At 43.7% G+C, this 21627-nt stretch overlaps 1 protein-coding gene across 2 annotated transcripts in view; it reads left to right on the top strand.

Annotated features, from left to right (window-relative positions):
- The first annotated feature begins 1743 nt into the window (after positions 1-1743).
- The window catches only part of SLC35F4 (solute carrier family 35 member F4), a 122263-nt gene continuing 102379 nt past the window's right edge, over positions 1744-21627 (top strand). For both annotated transcript variants that reach the window (XM_061356255.1, XM_061356249.1), the window contains exon 1: positions 1744-1861. In XM_061356255.1, coding sequence (XP_061212239.1) covers positions 1759-1861 — 103 coding nt within the window. In that variant the 5' untranslated portion in view covers positions 1744-1758. The remainder of the gene's footprint in view (positions 1862-21627) is intronic.

The following is a 21627-nucleotide window of genomic DNA, read 5'->3' as shown; positions in this document are numbered from 1 at the left end:
AAATTCGGCGTGCAGGAATCTGTGCTTCTGTTGGACAAATATGAAAAAATCAATATATTTAAAAACATTAAAAGTCACTAATCTTATTTCATAGCTAGCCAAAAAGTGGATGGGGAAGCTGTGAATTGAGCTATGCCTCGAAATCCTGAGTTATAGGCGGTTCATTTATCACTGATTTGTAACTGCCTTTAGTATTACCTAGCAGCATGGCAGAAGACAAGATTTAAAGATCAAAAGAGCATTTAATATCTTAAGTTAAATGTGCATTTATTATATATGCATTCATACACCAGAAAATGTTGATTTTCAATGCACTGTCTGAACACTAACTAGCTAATGATTCCCCACGCAAAACCAAAGCAACAACTATTTTTATGAAATCTATTATTTGTGCTCATAAAAGGCTGTTTTGTGCCATCAACTTACTTAGCTAAGCACATAAGGGAGAAATGAGTCTGAATAGAAGAGAAGGAAGTACGGGATATGAAATGTCCAGTTAATGGAAACAGTGGAATGAAAAAGAGTAGATGAAGATAAGGTATGACAAAGCCACAGAGCGAGAGGGCTGGGCAAAAGTGACTTGATTACTAGATAGAAATACATCTTGGAGGTAAAAAAGGCTGGTTACCAATGGTCTTTTTAGTTTAGAATAGAGAAGTATAGCAAGGACCAGCAGGGGAAAAAGTCAAGTAATTCAAAGCCTAATTATTACCAAAGAGAGTTAGCTTTTGAGTTACAAAGCCAAATGATGAATTTCTCGCCTTTTTTTTTTTTTTTTTTTTTCCCAAATGCAGGCAAGGATTTAGAGAACATCATATACTGTAAGCTTAGAGCAAGTGGACAACCTGCCCAGGTGGCAGAGGGCAGGTATCCCTTCATCATAGAATGGTTTGGGTTGGAAGAGACCTTAAGGATCATCTAGTTCCAACTCCCTTGTCATGGGCAGGTTGTTCAAAGCCCTGTCCAACCTGGCCTTGAACACTACGAGGGATGGGACAGCCACAGCTCCCCTGGGCAACCTGTGCCAGGGCCTCAGCCCCTCACAGTGAAGAACTTCTTCCTAATACCTAATCTGAATCTGCCTCTTTTCGTTTAAAGCCATCCCCTTTTATCCTATCACTGCTATCAAACAGGCCTGTGGTTCACTGGTACCAGCTCAGGACACCTTCCTCCCCCACATCAAGCCCCCATCTACCACTGCATGGGGAAGCGCTGACCATCCAGCAAACTGGAGTAACCCCCCCCCCCCCTCAGCTGCACAGACAACCGCATCCCCTGGGCAGTCATCAGCCCTCGGGACATCGGGGACTCGGCACGAACAGGGTGACACTGACATAGCCCGCAGCCACCTCGGCCGGGCCACTGCTCTGAGGAGAGAGCCCCGCAGCGTGTGCGCAGCCAGCTCTCAGCCTCGGCCCACAAGGAGCTCAGCCTGCCCGCCGCCGGCACCTCCTCCTGCTCCCCGCACTGCCTTTAAATAACGACTGAGCTGCGGTTCCCCCCCCCGCCATCGCCGCTTCCCTCCCGGGGCTGGGCGGGGGGAGGCCGGGCTGGGCGCGGGCCGCCGCGCTGCGGAGCCTGTCCTGCACCAGGCGGCGGAGTCAGAGCTGAGCGCCCGGGCGGCCCCGCAAGCTGCAGCGGCCGTGTCCGCACCGCACCGCCTTCCTCCTCCTCCTCCTCCTCCTCCTCCTCCTGCCAGCCCGGGTCGGCTCCACTCGGCGTCCCGCCCGACCGCCCCGTGCGCCGCTCCCGCCCTCTATGGATGGGAAGGCAGCACCCAACGGCGTGGCCACCATCGAGGACAGGATCTTGCGGATCACGGGCTACTATGGATATTACCCGGGCTACTCCAGCCAAAAAAGTAAGGCACCCTCCCACCTTTCTCGGCCCTTAGTGTATATGTGTGTGTGTGAGTGAAGGTGGTAGCAGCAGTCCCCTGCGGGTGCCCGTGGTTCCCCAAAATGCCCTCCCCACCCCTCGGTGTGGGGGGTCAGAGGGTGCTCCCTGCCCAGCTACCTGATGAGAAGCTGGGCGAGCCGCTGGCTCCGCGGCTGGGGGGGTGCCGATGCGGCCGCGCCGGAGCGCGGTTGTAACGGGGGGCCATGGCGTTACGCCGCTAAACTTCGGCTCCATCCTGCAGCCAGCCCTCGGGAGGGGTGCGGGGACCTTTGGCTGTCATTTGGGGTTTATTTGTTATTTCCAGCCCTCCCTGCCCACCACTGACGGTAGGGGTGGGTTTGCTCACTGGGTGCTACGCGCTGCACCGGGAAAGTTTCGGTCCCGGTGGGTCCACCCCGGGAGGGGGGAGAGCTTCAGCGTGAAGCTCCTGGGTTTTGGAGCTTTCTCCCTTAATTGATCTTCATCGTCCTAATTAGATTATTCCACAAAAGTGGGGCATTACTTAGGGGTTTTCCCTCGTGCCATTTTAATACGAGACCCCTGTGGTTTAGGGGCTTGGTGCTGGTTTGGTTGGGTTTTTCAGTTGTTTGTTTGTTTTTCTCCTATAGCAGCTGCAGTTAAAGCAGCTGGTCCTTGCAGAAATTCACTATTTTTGCTTTTGAAGTTTTTTATTAGGAGCAGTGGTGTTTGCTGAAACTGTGGGTGTCCCAGTGCTCTGTAGAGCTATTTAATGGGGAAAGTTAGCCTAATGAAAGAAATAATTCATTTTTGTCATTGAGGAAATGGATGCATTAGGATTTTATTATTCAGTAGTTGCTTTGCAGTTTCAGAAGCTATGATTTGTAACAGCTTACTAAAAGGAAGGGGAATGGAGGCAATTTGGGTGTGGGGGAATACAGGGGCAAACCCCCCACACCTTAGTAAGGTGAACACTAAGGAGCAGTCTTTCTTCTGTGTATTTAAACTCCCCTTGGAATCAGAGGAGGTGAACTGCTTTCCAGAACAGGCAGTGTGGTACTCTCCAGCTCTAATACAATAACCCAAAACCAAAATGAAAAAAAACTTAATGTCAGTCAAATGTGTCTGTGGGCTTTTTATGACAGAGGAAAGTTGTGCATTGAAACTACTTAAAAGAAAAAAAATAATAAAAAATTCCTTTGTGTAATGGTCAGCTGAAAAAGCAAACGGCCAAGCCCACTGATTTTATTCAGCTGTTACTCATAGCATGCTAACAGCATGGCAGGTGTTGTGGTCATTTGGTGAGGTCAGTGGTTTGGCTGGAGTTGGGAAGAAACTCAGAACAATCTGGAGGAATGGCCGCATGACAGTTCATGGACTGTTTAGGTCTGAGCCAGGTGGACCCTTTGTCCCAAATTCTGCAGTGGCTCCAGAGGATCTCTACAGTGTGATTTACCAGAGAAGGATGAGGATACTGGATTAATACTTTGCAGCAAGTTTGCTTCAGTGACAGAATGCAATTTTTCAGTCTTCAGCAATGCTCCCACTCTCTATCAACACGTAGACCTGAATTTAGTGTTGCAGTGCAAGTATGTGCTCTGCACAGGTGCATCAGGGAGGCAGAAGAGCACTGCCCGCACAAAGAAAAGTTTTCCTAATCCAGGACCAGCTTCTGCAGGTGCTACAAATTGCTTCTGCTTAAAATCACATCAAGCATGCCAGGAGAGGACAAAGCTTTCAAAAGTGCTGACTCTTGGGATTTTATTACAAATCTCCTACCCCTTTGTACCTTTGACAACTGAGGCAAAACAAAAAGTAGAGTATGTTTTGCTGTTCAAAGAAAGTAAGCAAATTTTTTTTATCATCGTGCTTAAAGAGAAAAACTGCAAGTGTGTAGCCCAGAGGTATCCCAATATGTAAATGCCCTTGGGTAAATGAAAAGCACATGCCCCTTCTAAGCTTTGAACACTTTTTAAAGCAGTCTCATGAGTTTTGGAACCATCACAATAATTATTGGTGTGCTTGCATTTGGTGAATGCATTATCCTTGTGGCTGTGTTTTGGCTTTACGAAGTGCTTTAATGTGTCACAAAGATGTTCTCCCCCTACCTGTGGAAAAACAGGCATCCTTCAGGCATCTTGAATGTACAGACTCTTGACACTGAGGCAGGGAGAACCACTCTCGGAGATCCTGGCTTGGATTTCTATCTCCATTCCTGTGTCTATGCTGGAGTATTGTCTTCAGGTAGTGTTGCTTTGAAATACTGTTGACTGTCAGTTCTCTTAGCTAATTCTAGAATACAGCTACAGCGCTGTCAAAATGTAAACACTCAAGGTAGGAGTCTTGTACAGCTAATTATTAGTGTACTTAGTATCTCAGTTTATTTTGGCAAGGGTGTGATTTTTTTCACCACTGTCACAATACAGTTTTAGTGCAACTGAACAATGGTGGTCAGTGCCTTTTGGTTGAGAGCAGCATGCTGGTGGCATGTAGTGTGCTCAAAATGTCAGGTAGGTTGTGTCCCTACTGTCCTCAGGGGCAGAGGAGCTATTGTCTTGTCATGTGCAATCATCTGCTTACGCAGTCACCTTGTTCATGCTTCGGTTTGAAGGGTACCTGGGAAAGAGGGCTGCTAAGGATGAGCCCTTGTCCCCAGAATGGTCTTGTGCTGTCTGCTTCTTGGGAACCACTTGGGTGTGATCAGTGAGCACCAGAGGGGGAGTTATTTGGTTGATAATAGCCTGCTGATGGTCACTGCGTTTCTTGAGGCTCCTTTTTGTCCACAGCCTGTGGTGCCAAGCTAGGGACAGGAAGGATTCTCTTCTTGAGGAAAGGTAAAGGCAAGTGGTGGTGGCTGCTGTTCTGCTCACTCTTGGGGGGACCCAAGGCTCTGTAAATTGTGCTGGTGATTTACATCCCTCCCTCGGTGGATAGGCATGTATTCCATGGTTTAACAGGAGATCATGTCTAGGTCTCTGTGTGTGAAGGCTAAGGACTGGTCACAAATGGTCATGGAATCTTACCTTGGAGGACTGTGGTGTCAACAGCTGTTATTACAAAGAACTGCAGTATTTTCTAGTGACTTTTGCTTCATATTGTGTATTTGTGTGCACTAACCTACTTCAGATGAGAGTGTACATATGATGAATCTTTTGTTAATTTTAAATAAGCTACTTTTATGATTTTATTTATCCTTAAAAAAAAGGTGTTAAGAGAAGGAAAATACCTCCCCCCTCCCCCCCCCCCAAATAATCTGATTAAGCAAAAATATGTATTTTGGTCGGATACTTCCATTCATGTGTGTTGCAAAAAAAACCCAACCCACATCCTGAATAATAAGTCCCAGGAGCTGGAGCAAGGTGTCATGAGTTTCACCACCACCATCACCTGGTGCTGAGATGGAAAGAGCTCTTTCTATTCCTATTCACCCTATACCTTTGGATGCAAGGCTTGATTCCCTCAGTTCCTGCATTTAAAATGTACAAAGTATGTATGAGGCCTCTGGCTTCTGTGGGAAGGAAGAGGGGCTATGTTTCTCTTCCAGTATGTTTCTTCAGAGTTACTACATAATTTCTTTCCCAGGGCATGGTGTGGAGAGGATAAGATACTCCAGCCTTCGACCTGGGGTTGCAGATGTTGCTCACATGTTAGGGACCCCTTGGCTTCATATTTCAACACGTGCATTCTGATTTGATCTGGTCAAGCTTTTCTGTCGATATAAACAGTGGGAAACCCTTTTTCCTCTTCTGATATTTGCCATAGCTTCTTCTCTGACTTTTTGCTGGTAGTGCAATCATGTTTAATGTCTCCAGTCTGAAGAGTATGTATGGTGGGGTTTTTGTTGTTTGTTTGGTTGTTTTTTCTTTCTTTTTTCATTCTTTCCAACTGCCACTCCATCTGCCTTTCATCTCAGTACTGCAAGCTATTTTACTTTCACACTGCAAAGTTCCTCTCCTCCAAGTCTGTCCTAACACCTTTTCTGTGCCTTCCACCGAATTAAAACTGCTCCAAAGTTTGTCATCTCTAATCTTCACCAGATTCACCAAGTCCACCTCGAAGTCAAGCAGTGTCTGCCTGTGTAATAACTTTTTGATGGAGGTCTTTCCACTGTCCACAGTCTTCTGTCTTGTCCTGGCTCTCAGCATTGCAGATCTGCGTTTCTGTAATGCTGTTTTCTCACATCTGTGTGAGCACAGCATTAACTACTGAAAATGCAGTGGCTGCACTTGTGCTCCTAGCTCTTCAAATGGCACATCATAGAATCATAGAATAGTTAGGGTTGGAAAGGACCTTAAGATCATCAAGTTCCAACCCCCCTGACATGGGCAGGGACACCTCGCTCTAAACCATATCACCCAAGGCCTCGTCCAACCTGGCCTTGAACACTGCCAGGGATGGAGCATTCACAACCTCCCTGGGCAACCTATTGCAGTGCCTCACCACCCTAACAGGAAAGAATTTCCTCCTTATATCCAATCTAAACTTCCCCTGTTTAAGTTTTAACCCATTACCCCTTGTTCATCATGCTTGGAGAGCTTCTTTTAATATGCATTCATGTCTGGAGGGTTTGATTCCCACCACCGCAGCTCATGAATGCCAGTCTCCAGCAGGCTCTTGCTAGGCTTTTAAACCAGTTCCTTTGTACATTCTTCCACGCTGCTTGAAGCTCCTTCCTCCTCTCCTTCAGACCTGCTCTGAAACCCTGTAGTTCCATAAGCTCCTACAAGCAGAGGGTGGTGTTTCATGTCTGTGCAGAAGCAGGACTGTTGACTGTGATACTGGGCACATTGTGTTGATACTGGGTGGCCACCCCTCTTTGCAGCTACATGGTCAGATGTGACTGCCAGGGACCTGGGAAGCTCTTATAGCTGTGTGTATCCTTGGTGGTGCTTGGCATCATCTGTGAAGGAATATTGAACTTGTCCTTAATGGTATCACTGTCACTGTAGAGAATAACCTTTATGTTTTCATACTTCCCTAGAAGAGCTCAAGCAAGGTTTCATGGCTTCATTTGGAAAGTTAAGCCTCAAGTCAGCAATCTGATTTTAAGCATCTGCTTAAGTCTGAACTTGTACTACGCCACTGGGCTTTGACAATGCGTTTAAAGTTAAGTCCATGCTTAATTGCTTTGCTTAATAAGGCTGGGATTAAGTTATGCTGAGCCAGCATCAGTGGTTTGGCAATTTGGCTGTCTTGCTCTCTGAGGAGAGTAAAGGGCTGTGGAGGGGAAGTCTAACTCTGAAACACTGAAGGAATTTACAGCAGCTGTGCCAGCAGCTCTGCTGCAGTATGAATCACATGGCAAACCCAGATCATCTCTGTGCTTACTGAACACCATGCCCTCCTGGTGGCTTGTCAGTTCCAGCAAGAGGAACAAAGTCTTGGTCTGTTTCCTGGAGGCACCCAGCTGCTTCTCCAGCAGTTTGCAGAGACTGCAGTTTCTCCATGCAGAGCACACACAACAGGAGAGACTGGGAAAGGAGCAGCTGAGGAAAGGTGCTTTGAAATCTTTGGTGGATGAGGCTGGTTTCGGGCAGCTGTGTTTGAGGGGGTCTAGGAGGGAGGCAGTGGTGTCTGAGTCGACTTCTGTATGAGTTGAAGTCTCGAGGATGCTTTGGCTTTTACCAGTTGTGGCAGCTCTCCCTGTGCCCCCTGATAGTGTTTGTGTTGCAAGGATTCCAGATGCAGGTCTAAGCAGGTTGGAACAAGCTTTATTTCAAAGCCCTTCCATTCTCTACTGTACAGGGGTTTTCTGTAGCAGAGTTAGTCCCAGCTCTTCTTTTAGGGGGGTGTGCTGCAGTGGGGGCTGGATCACAAACTGTAGATTTAACAGTCTTTTTCCCCAACAGCTCTGGGGGCACAACGGGATGTCATAGCACAGGATGCTATAGGATGCTTCTCCTTGAGGTTTGTCATTCTGTTCAGGAAAAAAAAAACCCAAAACTATGCTGTGCATCAGCACTGGTAACAATAACTTGTGAAGTAATTTATTTCAGCAAAACAGATTTTATAAATACTCCTTTGCCCACTAATTTTAGAGAGACTAGGTATGTATTCTTCAACGGAGTATGGTTGGGCTTTATGTGGATTTCTGTTTGCGCTGGAAGGAACAACATGGCAGCGCTGCACTTGTAGCTAGAGAGTGGAACCTCTCCTTCACATGGGAATCCAGAGCATTTTGGAAGATGAGGGATCTCAGTAGCTGGCAGGAGAGGAAACTGGTTTGGTCCTCAGCCTTTTGTCAGGGACTGATTTGGTCTTTTTGGGTTACATCTCTGGGTAGCTGAGCTGTGAAATCATGGTATCTGAGTATGCCATGGCATATGGGTCTAATTCTGAACAACTGTGGGCAGGAGGGATGAATTTAAATTGGGAAGGACACTATGGTGACCAGGGCATTGAAGAGCATATCCTTCCAAGAGAGGATTGATAGAGCTTAGCTTGCTCAGGCTGGCCAAGATGGGAATGTGGCTGGTCCTCCAAATACAACTTGGGAGAATGAATGGGGAAATGTAGGAAAGTTGTTTAAACTGAAACAGCATGTTGGCACACAGACAAATGGGTATGAACAGGCCATGAATAAATTAAGGCTGGAAATTAGCAGAAGGCTGAAATTAATGGCCAAAAATTCTCTCCCAGTCTTACGTATTTAAATAAGAATTATTTCCCAAGGTTTAAAGATGTCTAATAAAAAAGTTTGCCAAGATTTTGAGAAAAATTACTCCTATTTGGCAGGGAAAATTGAGACAGTAAGGTGGGGGGGAGGAATATTAATTTGCCAGAGATTGCATAGAACAAGCCGTAATGTTTGATGGAACAGTCTCTTCCTTTGCTGATGACTGCATAGCAGGTCTTGTGCTGAACCTGGCCTGGTGTTTTAAGGTTGGTGGATGTGCTTCCAATAACTTGGTAACTTTTTGTGTGCGCTTTCTGCCTGCTTTTCATTTCCTCTGCCCTCTCATGCTCATTTGCTGCAGCCCTACTCACAGAAGGACTTCCTTTTTCCCAAAAGAGTTGCTGCTGCATATAACTTAGCAAGAAATGATCTGGGTATGAGCTCCTGGTACTCTTCTGTTCAGCCCAGAAGAGAGATCCTTCATTTTGACTGTTGTTTCAGCACTCTTTCCCTTGCACTGTCTTCTCTAGTCAGGTACGCAGCTGCATATCTGGTCTTGGTTAAATGTGGTAAAATAATATTCCAAAGTGGCAGATAGTTCTGGCAAACTTTTATCCTTCCAATGCTTGCATTCCTGTTTTTTATTAGTGGTTTTTAAAGTTTGCAATTATTTCTTCTGCACATTTGGAAATTGATTGGCTTTGCTCAGCTGCCTGCATGGGAATTCACCTGTGAAAGTGAATTTGCAGCTTGCTGTTTGCTGAACAACTGGTGGCCAGCATTTTTCCACACAGACCTCCTGCTGGATGATCACAATGCTGAATAATGAAAATTCCTGCAAAAAAAAAGTCAGTGTCTCTTTGTGGGAAATGTGAGAATGGGGGCATGGAGAGGGGGAAGTGAAGTGCTTAACTGATTGGTTAAATTATTCACCAAGTGAACCAGCTTTACTTAGTGAGACTGAAAATCTTTCTTTCTTGCAGTAAGGTGAAGTGGGACTCCCTGGTGGCCTGTAATTTGGGCTGGTCCTTGGCAGAATGGCAGATTTCATTGCGTAAAGCTAGAATCTGTAATATTATGCCTAGCTAATACCCAGGGTATGGCTCAGTGATGATAGAGCTGTAAGTGAGAGTATCCCAGGCACTTTGAGTAGCAACAGTGAATTTATTCAAAAGCTTGAGGCATGTGCTCAAGTCACAGGCTTTTGCTGTATCTGCTACACAAAGATCTTTCTGTTATTACTTTGAAAACATACTGAATCTTCCTAGACTTCCTTTGCAAATATTCTTGATAAAATGGACTTGCCCTTTCCTGCATTTGGTTGGGCTGGATAAGGGGTAGCAGAGCAAGGGAGTGAGAAAGGTCTCTCTTCTTTTGTAGAGGCAAGGAAGTAGAAGCTGATTTGCTCCTGTTCTGGTTACTTAAGAGCCTAAGGCCTTAAGGTCTCTCACGTCTGAGCAGGATTCAGGTCTAGGGTGGTACATGTTTCCTGCTGTTTCTGGCAATTTTAAAGCTTTTCCTTGTCTCAAAGCTGTCCAGTCTATTTTGTCTGATGTAAGAAGAGCTCCCATAACTGTTCTGAGTCTCATTTAAGTTTCAGTTGCATTTTTCAGAGGGAGGAAGAGAGGGGCAAGCACCAGCATGGCAGTTCATGGGTCAGTATGACCCCACCAAAATGATTCCACCAAATCCACTACTAGACCGGTCATAGGTGTGGTAGTGATCTCTCCATACAGACTGAGAAAGAAATTGTAGCTTCAGCCAACCTGGCAACATTTTCAATTTTATTCCTTCCTGGTTTAGGCATATTGTGCTTGCATTATGACTGGGAAGTGGCTGTTCATGGCACTAAAGCAGTAGGTCTTGAGTAATTGCTTGCTGAAACAATATACAGCTATCTCTCTTCCTGCAGAGGCTTAGTCTTCTGGGGAATGTTTTTGGTGAGGGCTAACACATACCTTTATTATTAATGGGGTAGTTGGAGATGCTGTGCACTTCACTAAAAATAGCTTCCTACTGGGAACCAGTTTTTCATATGATTCATGGAAACACAACTGTGCACATCCATTCCAGCTAATGGGCATCATATGCCTGAATGTCTAAGGACAATACTGACATCACGTGCTGCTATGCCTGTGTAAGAGAAGTGTGAAACAGGGCTGGAACACATGTTCACTGTCAGAGTGCTCTGAGACAGAAAAGTGATTGCATTAGTTTGCACAGTGTTGTATATATTCAGCATCTTGAAGTAAGATGGCATAGTTGTTATAGTGCAGTTGTTATGACCCTTTTATATGCCTAAATCCTGGGAGGTTTAGTCCTTTCCTATGCAAAGCTTGCCATGTGGAGTTTGCAGCCCTGAGATTGTGTGGCTGCAGATTGGGATTTTTCTCCACAATGACAGAAATAACTTGTTGTGCGATATACTATAGGGGTTAGAATTTGTATCAACTTGTGTCAAGTGGGATGCTTTGTGGTGCTCCACTATAGGAAATTCTTCAGTGCTGACAATGTGGACAATAGGCAGGTAAACTCATGGAGGGGGTGGGGTGATGGGATGTTCTGTACTGCATTTGGACTTCCAGCTGAGGAAGATTGGTCCTACATGTGACAAAGTACTTACTCAATTCTCAGTACTCAGTGAGGCTGCACACAAAGAGCAGGTGGAAAATGACTGAACTGAGCTTTTTTTTTGTGTGTGTGTGAATGGGAAAGAATAACACATCTGATGAAGTTTTCTAATTTTCTGTCAGTTCTTGCTTCTTTCCAAGGTGGCATGGAATGGAAAAAATGAGGAATTAGGTAAGAAGAAAATTTTAAACATTTTTAGAACATTTCTTCTGAGGAAAAAAAAAAAAACAGACTGGTGAAGTGTCTGAAATGTCACTGAAATGACACTTTTCACATGCATTGACAGAAGAACCTTGGAGGAAGGAACAAAAGACATTTTTCAGCTCAGACTTAGTTGGGCTGTTGGTGTGCTGAGCCATATGTGCCCTGTCAGGATGATTCATCCAGTGCAAGGCCTGCCTTCTGTCACCCTTCTTGGGTGGACCCTTTGGCAGTGGCCATGGATTTATCTGTGCTTGTGTGCCACAAAGCTTGATGCTTGCAGGGTGCATTGGACTGACTTCAGTTTGTAGTTAAGTGCACAACTGTTGTCTGACCTAGTGTCTTCATGGAGGTGTGGGTGCAGGAATGTGCCTTCTAAAGGCCATCTGTGCTCCAATGCAGACCTCACTGGTTCTTTAGAGGGTTGACTTAAAAGGCTGAGGTTGTACTTCACCTGTAGATGCGCTGAGGTAGGCAAAAGCAGTGAAGAAGCTGCTTAGCTGTGTTTTCCAGTGCATCTTGTTTATTTACATTCATTCAGTGTTGGAAAGGAGATTAATTGGATCAAATTAGGGCAACTCTATTTCTAGCTAGGGTCTGTGCACATCTGCTTTGAAGTGTATTTTGAGCATCCTCGTGAAGACAGGTGTACTTGGCTCTGAGCTTAGAGAAGTGAGCTACAAGAAAAGATGTGTCTATGTGGGCAGACTCTAGAGAACTTGCTTAAACTTACGTATTTGCAGTGTGCGTGGATGCAGCAGTAGCTTTTTTGAGAGCCAAAGTTTCTAAGGCAGACACCTGGAAACACTACTCTGGTGAGCATCTACATGTGATTTAGCCACAGTGAAATTTTGTGTGAGTAACTTTTACAGGCACTTTGAAAATGTGTCCCTTAATTATCATTGGTGTAAAACATCTGTACAGTGTAATGAAGTTTCACAGCACTTTGTGGACATAAGACATTCCTTACAGTCTGTAGCTTTAAGGAGACAAACAAAATGGAAGGTACAGCTCAGATTTGCCCTGTGTAAGGGAATGGAGTGTAGAAGAAATCTGTCACTATTGCTGTGCACACTGTTAACAGATGTGGGTTTTAGTCTCTTATTTTAGCTGGGATCTCAGATTTGTCATACAAATAATAGTAAGGGACAGACAGACCTCAGTTGCCTGGGTTCAGATTTGCTGTAGTTCTGAAGCTGCTCCTGGATGTGGGATGTTTACAGCTGAGGATGTTTGTGAAGCAGCCCTAGTGATGTGTTACCTGGCTAAAGAGCAGAAGAATCCTCTGGTGGTTTAATGATGCAGCACTTCACATCCTCCCTTTGGGTAATGGATAGCATGTGGCAGTATAAAGCAAGTCCTCTCATTTTGTTAATGTTGCCCAACTTTTTCAGTTTCCCTACTTGGGACTGTGGGCAGGTACTGTAGTTTAGAGCAGTCTGAATTGCCAAATATCCCCCATACACATAAAGGCAAGATTCACAGGTCATTATTTGAGGGTTGTGGTCACATTCAGGTATTCAAAAGCAAGTCTCTGAAAGCCAGCTGCAGTAACAGCACAGTTTGAACTGAGTATGTACGTACTGGGTCTTCTGCTGTATTTATGCTTTCCTTGTTGTTTCAGTGGCTTGAGCTGTTCTTGGTCCTGACTTTCCCTTTTCATCCTACCAGCTTCCCTGCACTCCCTGTGTCTGTGGCATCAGAGTAGGCTGGTTGAAGGGAAGATCAGAAAGGAAATACATTTGGTGCTTTTGATGTGTTGAGACTTTTTTTATAGACTATGAACAAAAATTGTATTTATGTATTCCCCAACTGAAAAATATGTGATTCCTGTTCCCAGCTTCCCTATGAGAGCAGCCTTTGATATCATTTGTACTCCATAGTTTATGATATTTTTGTAGCAGACTGTTAAGGTCTGGAAGGGAGTAAAAGGGACAATTTAAGAAGGAAAGAATAGCCCTTTGCATTGCAATAGGTCTGTAAGTGTTCAGGTTCCTCTCTTTGGAATTGCTACTGGGTCTCTCTTTTATCGCAGAATCATTTTTTTTTAAAGTTGATGTTGTTTTGCCTAATGTAAGCACTTGCTCCTTGTCAAACACATCCTTGTATGCCCTGTTAGAACTTTGCACCTTGTTCCTGGATGTGCAGGTTACAAAATGTCTTGTAACTGATCTGTTGATTTTTTTTTTCCTTCTAACCTTGTTTCTTACAGAAAGAAGTCTCCTGTGAGCATCATCCCTCTGTCCCTACTCACTCACCCTGTTTAGTTTTTTTTAAGGCACTGAAGAATGGGACCAGTAGGCACAGTTATGTAGGGAAATGACTGACCATTTTACTGTTGTAGAATTGCTTGTCTCTTGCTGCTGGTTCTTTGGACACAGCTTTTCAGTTGATGAATGAGGGTAACTCCCATGAAGTCTTGGAGTCAGGTTCCCCCATTCTTCCCCCCCAATATATGTGGAGACAGAGGAGGAGGAAGAAAACAAAGCATTGACTAGTTCACTGTGAATAAGCATCCTGTGAAGATAACGCATCTTTTATTTTATAATTCCTTCCAGCATATGGGTGGGATACTAGCCTGGGTGGATAAGTGATGGCTTCATACTATTGGTCTACTTCTGTAGGCTATACCAGGACGCCAGGAGTCTCACAGGGTGCACCTCCCTTTGTCTGGGGCTTTGGGATGAGGCATGAAAAACACAAATTTTTTTATAGGACAATTTTAGGGTTTTGTCTGAAATTCAATGAAAAAAGATTAATTTCCAGAACCACAGCTACAGGTACAGGTCTGTAGAGAATTGCAGACAATGGTTGTGAACCCTTTGCAGTTTTAAAAAAATGGAGAGAATGTAGTTGTTTCATTAAGGCTACAGAAAATGTTATAAAATATTCATGATGATCATTTCCTCTTATTTGAAATAATAAATCCAAGGTTAATTTTGTGCTTGCAAAAAAACTGGTGGCTGACTGTTGGCCCTCTGTTTCTGTGCTGGCGTAATGTAGAGATAATACTTAATATTTTATCTAGTTTGCAAAGATGTTGTTAGTCGAGGCCTTGGGTAATACGGTTTAGTGCGAGGTGTCCCTGCCCATGGCAGGGGGGTTGGAACTTGATGATCTTAAGGTCCTTTCCAACCCTAACTATTCGATGATTCTGTGTACCCAGAGAACAAAAAGTAAGTTTCCCTTGCTCTTGCAGTTAGTGAGATAGAAGCTTCTGCCATCATTTCAAACATATTGGTTCCTTAAGAGCCTAGGGAGGGAAAACATTGCTGCACAAGAGTACCATATGTACAGCATAAAAGTTTGCCTGTTAGCAAATTTAATACTCAGTGTAACTCTTAGATTTAAAAAAGGCAACAAGGAAATGCCACCAATTTTGTTTATTTTAAAGGCCAAATTCGTAGAAATTATTTTTGTCACCTGTGCCTTCCGTTGCATTGCCAGTTACAACATTCCTGACCTGTATTGAAAGTTAGAGTATGACATTGTGATGACCACACTGAACAATGAACAGTGCCCCAAGGATTTATAAACAGGATTTAATACAACCTTCCTATGGTTGCATTTTATTATTCTGCTGTATGTGGTTTTGTTATTTATTTTTTTCCCCAAAGAAATGAATGCTGTTTTTTAATACTGTCATGTAGTGACAACACGAAGCCTTTTTAGTTACAGCTGCTGCACAAAGTATTGTAAAGTCTGACATCCCTTTGAAGAACTGTTCTTAGCCACTGCTGCTATTTTTGAGTTGTTCTCTGCTACAGTATTTTTTTTTCTATTTTGTCCTTGTATGCCCTGAATTTTGAAACACTTTTAGATGAGCTCACAACAAATCAATTGAGCTCTTTCCTCTTTCTGTTTCCCCCGCACACACACTCTTATTAACTTACTGGACTTTGCCTGCGAAAATCTAGTTGAAAGATAGTGTTGGGTTTTTTTTTTTCCCTTGAACTCAAAACACAGTCTTCAGAGAAATATCTGCCAGAAGCACTGACCTACAAAATCTATTAGACTCTCCCCACTGGTGTGAAATTTATGTAATGCTGCCAGACTGGAGGACTCCGCTCTGCTTCAGAGGTAAAATACAAAGTTCAGTCTTGCTTTCATAAGCATAAGTGCGAATAAGTGGCTGATAATGAATTAATATATACAAACCTATGGAAAGTGGTTTGTGAAGTTTTCTCCTTTTTTTGCCTTCTTGGTTTGCAGAGAGACTGTTTAGGGCAGAGGCTGAGCAGTTTCAACATCCAAGTGCCACAGCCAGGTCCTCTGGGCTGGGTTTTGACCTCTGGGAGCATGAGAGGGAAAAGCATGTTGAAAGTGCTAATAAAAGAACTCTGAGAATAGAGATGCTGAAATCTATCAGTGAAACAAATGTTTCACTTATACAAATCCCACTTCTGTGCAATTTAAATGTAAACTGCGTAACAAGAGCAATTGGGAGCCACATGCATGGAGCTGGGTCAAACACTGTGCTGTTTCACTGTGCTGCTTGCTGTCCTTTCAGTGCCACAGAGGGCTGGATTGGAGCTGCCTAGTAGATCCTGTGCTGATGGGAACTGGGAATTGACTCTTTCAGCTGGACAGATAATTAGAGTTGCCTTTCTGTGCTTTGTAGAGGCTGCAGAGAAGCCTAGAGAGTTTGAAAAAAAGTAACCCGAAGGCATTTTGTTCCAGTCACTTTGGCTTTCTCCATTTTCCTGTTCCAAGATCAGATTCTGGAGCAGGCTTTGTGTTGGGGTCCTAGGGGTTCTGTGATTGATGGGTTTGCTTTGTTGGCAAGAGCCAAAGTATTTAGCTCTTCATGTACGTTTAATCTTCGGGTAGAGGTGGATTTTCTCAGTTCATGCTGATTCGTGTGGATGTCGGACAGCTCCCAGTTAAAACCATGGTGGCGTCACAACTCTGAGCTATGCTAGACCTAATAAGCCCTGTTGTGTGTGGTGGGCTCTGAATGGGGACAGAAGTTGCTGACAGAAAGAAGAGGTTGAGAAGCAGGTGTGTCAGCATTTACCAGTTTCTTGACTGAATTTTGCAAATGTGTCCGTTACTAGCCAGGAGGAAAAAAGTTGTACGTTAACTGTGATCATGTATAATTTGTCAGTTCTAGCGTGAGAGAGGAGTGTTGAGAACAGGGAAAATCATTTGCATGGCATATCTGAGAAAGAACTGTTTCTTCCTTCCAGTTCTGAACAGAGTAGTAATTTAATGTAAGGACAGTCAGGATGATTAGGGTTCTTATAAAGACAGAAATAAAAACAGGTGATGGGACCACATCACTAGCTGACTTTATAGATTTTAAGAATTATTTGGTGATATTTTGATTGTTACAGATATAAGTAGCAACTTATTTACACTCTATATGTTCTTCATCAGTGTACCCATAATGTTCCATGTGGCTCAGAATCAGAAGCTTAGCTCTTTGCCCTTGGAAGGATCTTCCAGGGGTGGAGATGCAAAGGCATCTATGTCTGCCCAATCAGAAGAGACCTGAAAGCAGCCTATCTCTTCAGTGCTATCTGCCAGAGAGTTGTGGGCATTTCTGCAGTGGGCTGGCAGTGTGTTCTAGACACTTTGATGAAGCTCCACATCATGAACTGTCAGGAGTAGCTGACAGTATATTGTACCTGCTTGTTCTCTGATCTTCCATAATTGCCTCTAATTATTCCATTACAGCAGAATATTTAAAAGTAATTGTAGAGACTGAATGCAAGTGTAAAACCACAAAAGTAGTCCTAAAAATCTGCAAACTCATGGACGGTCATCCAAATTGTGAGTCAGTCTGCTGTGATCATCTTTCTCAAGTGGGATGTTACCCAGGCTGAATAATGATTTGTTCCTCAAAAGAAGTTACATGGCTAAGAATGGCAGAACCTGAGATGGTCTTTGACAATTTTTGTCATTGATCCAGATTCCAGAGTCAGGGAATTTTTGTTGGACTGTGATGTTTAGGATTTTGACACTTATTAAAAAAAATTGTTGGTGATCTCAGCAGGTTGAGCAGTGATCATCTAATGGGATTGCAGAACTGGCAGACGTATGGATAAATAACTAGTATCTTTATGAGCAGGGTCACATATGTAACTCTTAATGGATACAATGCAATCCCAGGCACAGCTACAGGTTGGGCAGAGAAGAGATTCAGAGCAGCCCTGTGGAGAAGGATTTGGGGGTGCTGGTCCATGAGAAAAAGAACATGAGCCGGCTTCAGTGTGTGCTCGCAGCCCAGAAAGCCAACCGTATCCTGGGCTGCATCAAAAGGAGCGTGACCAGCAGGTCGAAGGAGGTGAGACCTCCTCTCTCTCTCTCTCTCGTGAGACTCACTTGGAGTATTGTGTACAGTTCTGGTGTCCTCAACATAAAAAGGACATGGAACTGTTGGAACAAGTTCAGAGGAGGGCCACGAGGGTGATCAGGGGACTGGAGCACCTCCTGTATGAAGATAGTCTGACAGAGTTGGGGCTGTTCAGCCTGGAGAAGAGAAGGCTACGTGGAGATCTCATAACAGCCTTCCAGTATCTGAAGGGGGCCTATAGGGATGCTGGGGAGGGACACTTCATTAGGGACAATACTGATAGGACAAGGTGTAACGGGTTCAAACTTAAACAGGGGAAGTTTAGATTGGATATAAGGAGGAAATTCTTTCCTGTTAGGGTGGTGAGGCACTGGAATGGGTTGCCCAGGAAGGCTGTGAATGCTCCATCCCTGGTGATGTTCAAGGCCAGGTTGGACAGAGCCTTGGGTGACATGGTCTAGCATGAGGTGTATTCCTGGCCATAGCAGGGAAGTTGGAACTTGATGATCTTAAGGTCCTTTCCAACCCTAACTATTCTACCATTCTATGTCTAATGCATTTTAAAAACATTGGTGGTGTGGATTGCTTCCCCTTCCAGGCAGTCTGTTTCAGTGCTCCGTTTGCTGTTGTTTCCTCATGGCTAAATCATTTTGGTGTAGTTCATACCCAGTATTTGTCTTGGTTACCTTGTGACTGGTCTCCTCTGCAGCAATACCCTTTAGATCTCAGGGCCTTTTCTTCTTGCTTCCTTCATCTTTTCTAACCAAACCACATTCGTACACTCTTTCTGTGTAGTCATACTTTCTAGAAAATTTTCCTATCTTCTTTTTCTTCTGGAATCTATCAAGCAAGCTTGTACCTTCCTTAAAATTTGGTTCCTTAAATTGGACATAGGTCTTCAGTCGAGGTCCTACCAGTTCAGCCTTGAAGAGAATTACTTCACATCCTTAGTGTATTGTGGGTTAACCATCTCACGTCTGCATCTTTTTGTCTGCAGTATATAAAGTGATGTAGCTTCAGCATGGGGTTTCCTGTAAAGTCCTGTCCTCTTCTAGAAAACTGCAGCTATTCCCTGAAATGTGTCTGTACAACTGGTTCTCCACTTAGGTGGGGATAACCTTTCACTTTTGCAAATAATTATTTTTCCAGGTGATTTCTCCATACTGTTAAAATAATTTAATGGAATCATAGAATAGTTATGGTTGGAAAGGACCTTAAGATCACCAAGTTCCAAACCCCACTGCCATGGACAGGGACACCTCGCTCTAAACCATATCACCCAAGGCCTCGTCCCACCTGGCCTTGAACACTGCCAGGGATGGAGCATTCACAACCTCCCTGGGCAACCTATTCCAGTGCCTCACCACCCTAACAGGAAATAATTCCCTCCTTATATCTAATCTAAACTTCCCCTGTTTAAGTTTTAACCCATTACCCCATTTCAGTTCTTCCTGCAAAGTACTTGCAGCCTTCCTGTTCAATATAATTTTAGACATAATGCTTAAGTTCCCTATTATGAAAATAACCCTCACTGAGCATCCTTCTGTTTGACAGTGAGCCACGGATACCAGGCCTGGGTTTGGCTCTTGAATACTTTTCTACCCAGTGAAATCATTTCCCTGACTTGTGATGCTGAGTGGTACCATCAGCCATACTGGTGTTAAGACGTGTACTGTCTCCTGTCCTTAGCTATTCACAAACCCGTTATTCTGTCAGAGGAAATGTCATTAGTCTGATGGGATTTAGTCTTGACTAACCTCTGACTGTCATTTTCCTGGTTTTCTGATGTGTAGCCTGTTTGATAATTTGATCTGGTATTTTTGTGGGAATGGAGGACGTAGGATGCCTATTATTTCCAGCTGCTCATATTTCTTTTTTTTATTCAAGTTTGTGCTTTTCCACTCTTCAGAATTTCTTTTACCCATCAAAAGTCCCTGTGACATTTTTAAATGAAGTTCCCAGAACTGAGACCAGTGCTGTTTTCCTGGATATACCAGAGCAAATTGTTGCTGTCAAATGCATTCCTCTAGATACAGAAGTTCCAGACAGACCTTAGTTCAATGCCACCTCATTACTCTTCAGAATTTACTGTTCTGCAGAACAATGACTGCTGAGGTAAGTTTAAGATGAAGTATTTCATTACTCTGTTAACTTAAAATGGATATGTTAAGATGAAATTCTAGTTTTCCCCTATATTTATGAGATGATCAAGGCCACAGTTGGGCAGATGAGGCAAAATTTTTGGCAAAGTTATCAGTGACTTTGAAGTGACCTTTGTAACTTAATTTCTGATTTTTGTCTTCAGTATTTTGTCAGCATTCTGCAAATGAAGACATCTTGGTATATTGTTCACAGATGGTGACATTGTTAGATGTGGTATAGGACATGCAAAAATTCAGGTATCATTTGCAATTAGATTTAAGTGCTTTGCAGACATTATCCTGACCTTTGCACGGGTTGAAAAATTCACCTACACAACAAATTATAGGAGGCAAAATGAATAGTGAAACAGAAAATGTTTAAATGCCAGAAAAAAAATGTGTTTAATGGTCCTGATAAACGGATATGTAGTAAATGTCTTTAGGAGTTTGTCCATTCCAGGGTATCTAGGATCACAGAATGGTTTGGGTTGGAAAGGACCTTTAAAGATCATTTAGTTTCAACCTCCCTGCTATACGCAGGGATGCCTTCCACTAGACCAGGTTGCTCCAAGCCCCATCTAACCTGGCCTTGAACACTTCCAGGGATGGGTCAACCACAGCTTCTCTGGGCAACCTGTTCCAGTGCCTCACCACCGTATGGTAGCCTACTGCCTTTTGACCTGTGGTCTTGGGTATTCAAGAATATCCATTAAAACAGCAGCTGGATACAGCAGCCAAACATTTCCTACTCTATCACAGAGTGGAAAAAAAGGCTGTTTAATTGGACCAAGACTTGCAGCTGTATCCATGAGAGGTCTGAAGGGTAAAGGGGCTGGAATTCAAAACTGACATCTAGCCCATGGCTGAAAAATATGAATTATTTGTAAGTAGGCTGTAAAAAACATCTGAACAGGGAGCAGTGACTATGGTAAGGTCAGAGCAGGCTGTTGGCAGATCTGTCACAGTGTATGTTAGTTCCCACCTTGGGTAGGTGAATCTCCTTTCCAGTGCTACATCATTAGAAATGGTATCTGGGAGGAAGTGTCTCCCTATAGCTGCCCACAGGAAAGTCCCAACAAGCTACATTCTTCATCACTTCTCACATAGCAAGCCCTGGCTGAATAGGTCATGACCATACTGGTTGCTGAAACTGATATTTTTTAGCTCATAAAATATCAGTGTGTCTCTTGTTTGTGTGAGACTCACTAGTATTTTAAAGATTTTTATTTTTTATTTTCTCCCTAGTGTTTTGTATGTCTCCTATGAAGTGTTGTACTCTTGGTGGCCTAACTTTGGTTTAAGCATCAAAATCCTTGTACAACTTATCTGTCTTAAAACTACTGTTCCTGTATCTTCGAAGACTGTAGCAGTGGTCTGGTGCATGTGATATTTTTTGATCAAACTGTCAGATATTTTTTGGTAAACACCTCCCACCCCGAAGAAATCTGGGGTATTTTTTAAAGCCAAGAGCTTGAAGTAGTTGTGGAGCTCCTGGAACTGGCATCTGAGAAATAATTCTGAATAACTTGGCTCTTAATCTAGTGCGGCAGATAAGAAAATCTTTGTGCTTTAACCAGAAGTCCATTTAGCAAGAGCTCCTCTTTTAGCACAGCCACTAAGAGATGCTGTAGGAAATGAAACAGGACATGTATGAAGTAATCTTTTTCTGTCATCCACTCCCAAAGTCAGGCTGTCCCTCACTTCAAGAACTAAAACTTAAAACTTTTTGGCTTTTGGCCTCTGTAGCAACCTCTGGCAATGAGTGCCCCAGTCTCATTTTGCATTTTATGGAGAGGCTGCCGTGAGTCAGCTGCTCACTGATTATCTTCTCCAGAACCATCAAGTTTTTCTGTTAGCTTGAGCTGCGAAGCTTGAGTTCAGCA

The sequence above is a fragment of the Neopsephotus bourkii genome, unplaced genomic scaffold, assembly GCF_033783945.1.
Source record: "Neopsephotus bourkii isolate Nb327-2 ecotype Australia unplaced genomic scaffold, CSIRO-AGI_Nbou_v1 NB_95, whole genome shotgun sequence".
Lineage (NCBI taxonomy): Eukaryota > Metazoa > Chordata > Aves > Psittaciformes > Psittacidae > Neopsephotus > Neopsephotus bourkii.
This window is presented reverse-complemented; position numbering and strand designations above follow the sequence as displayed.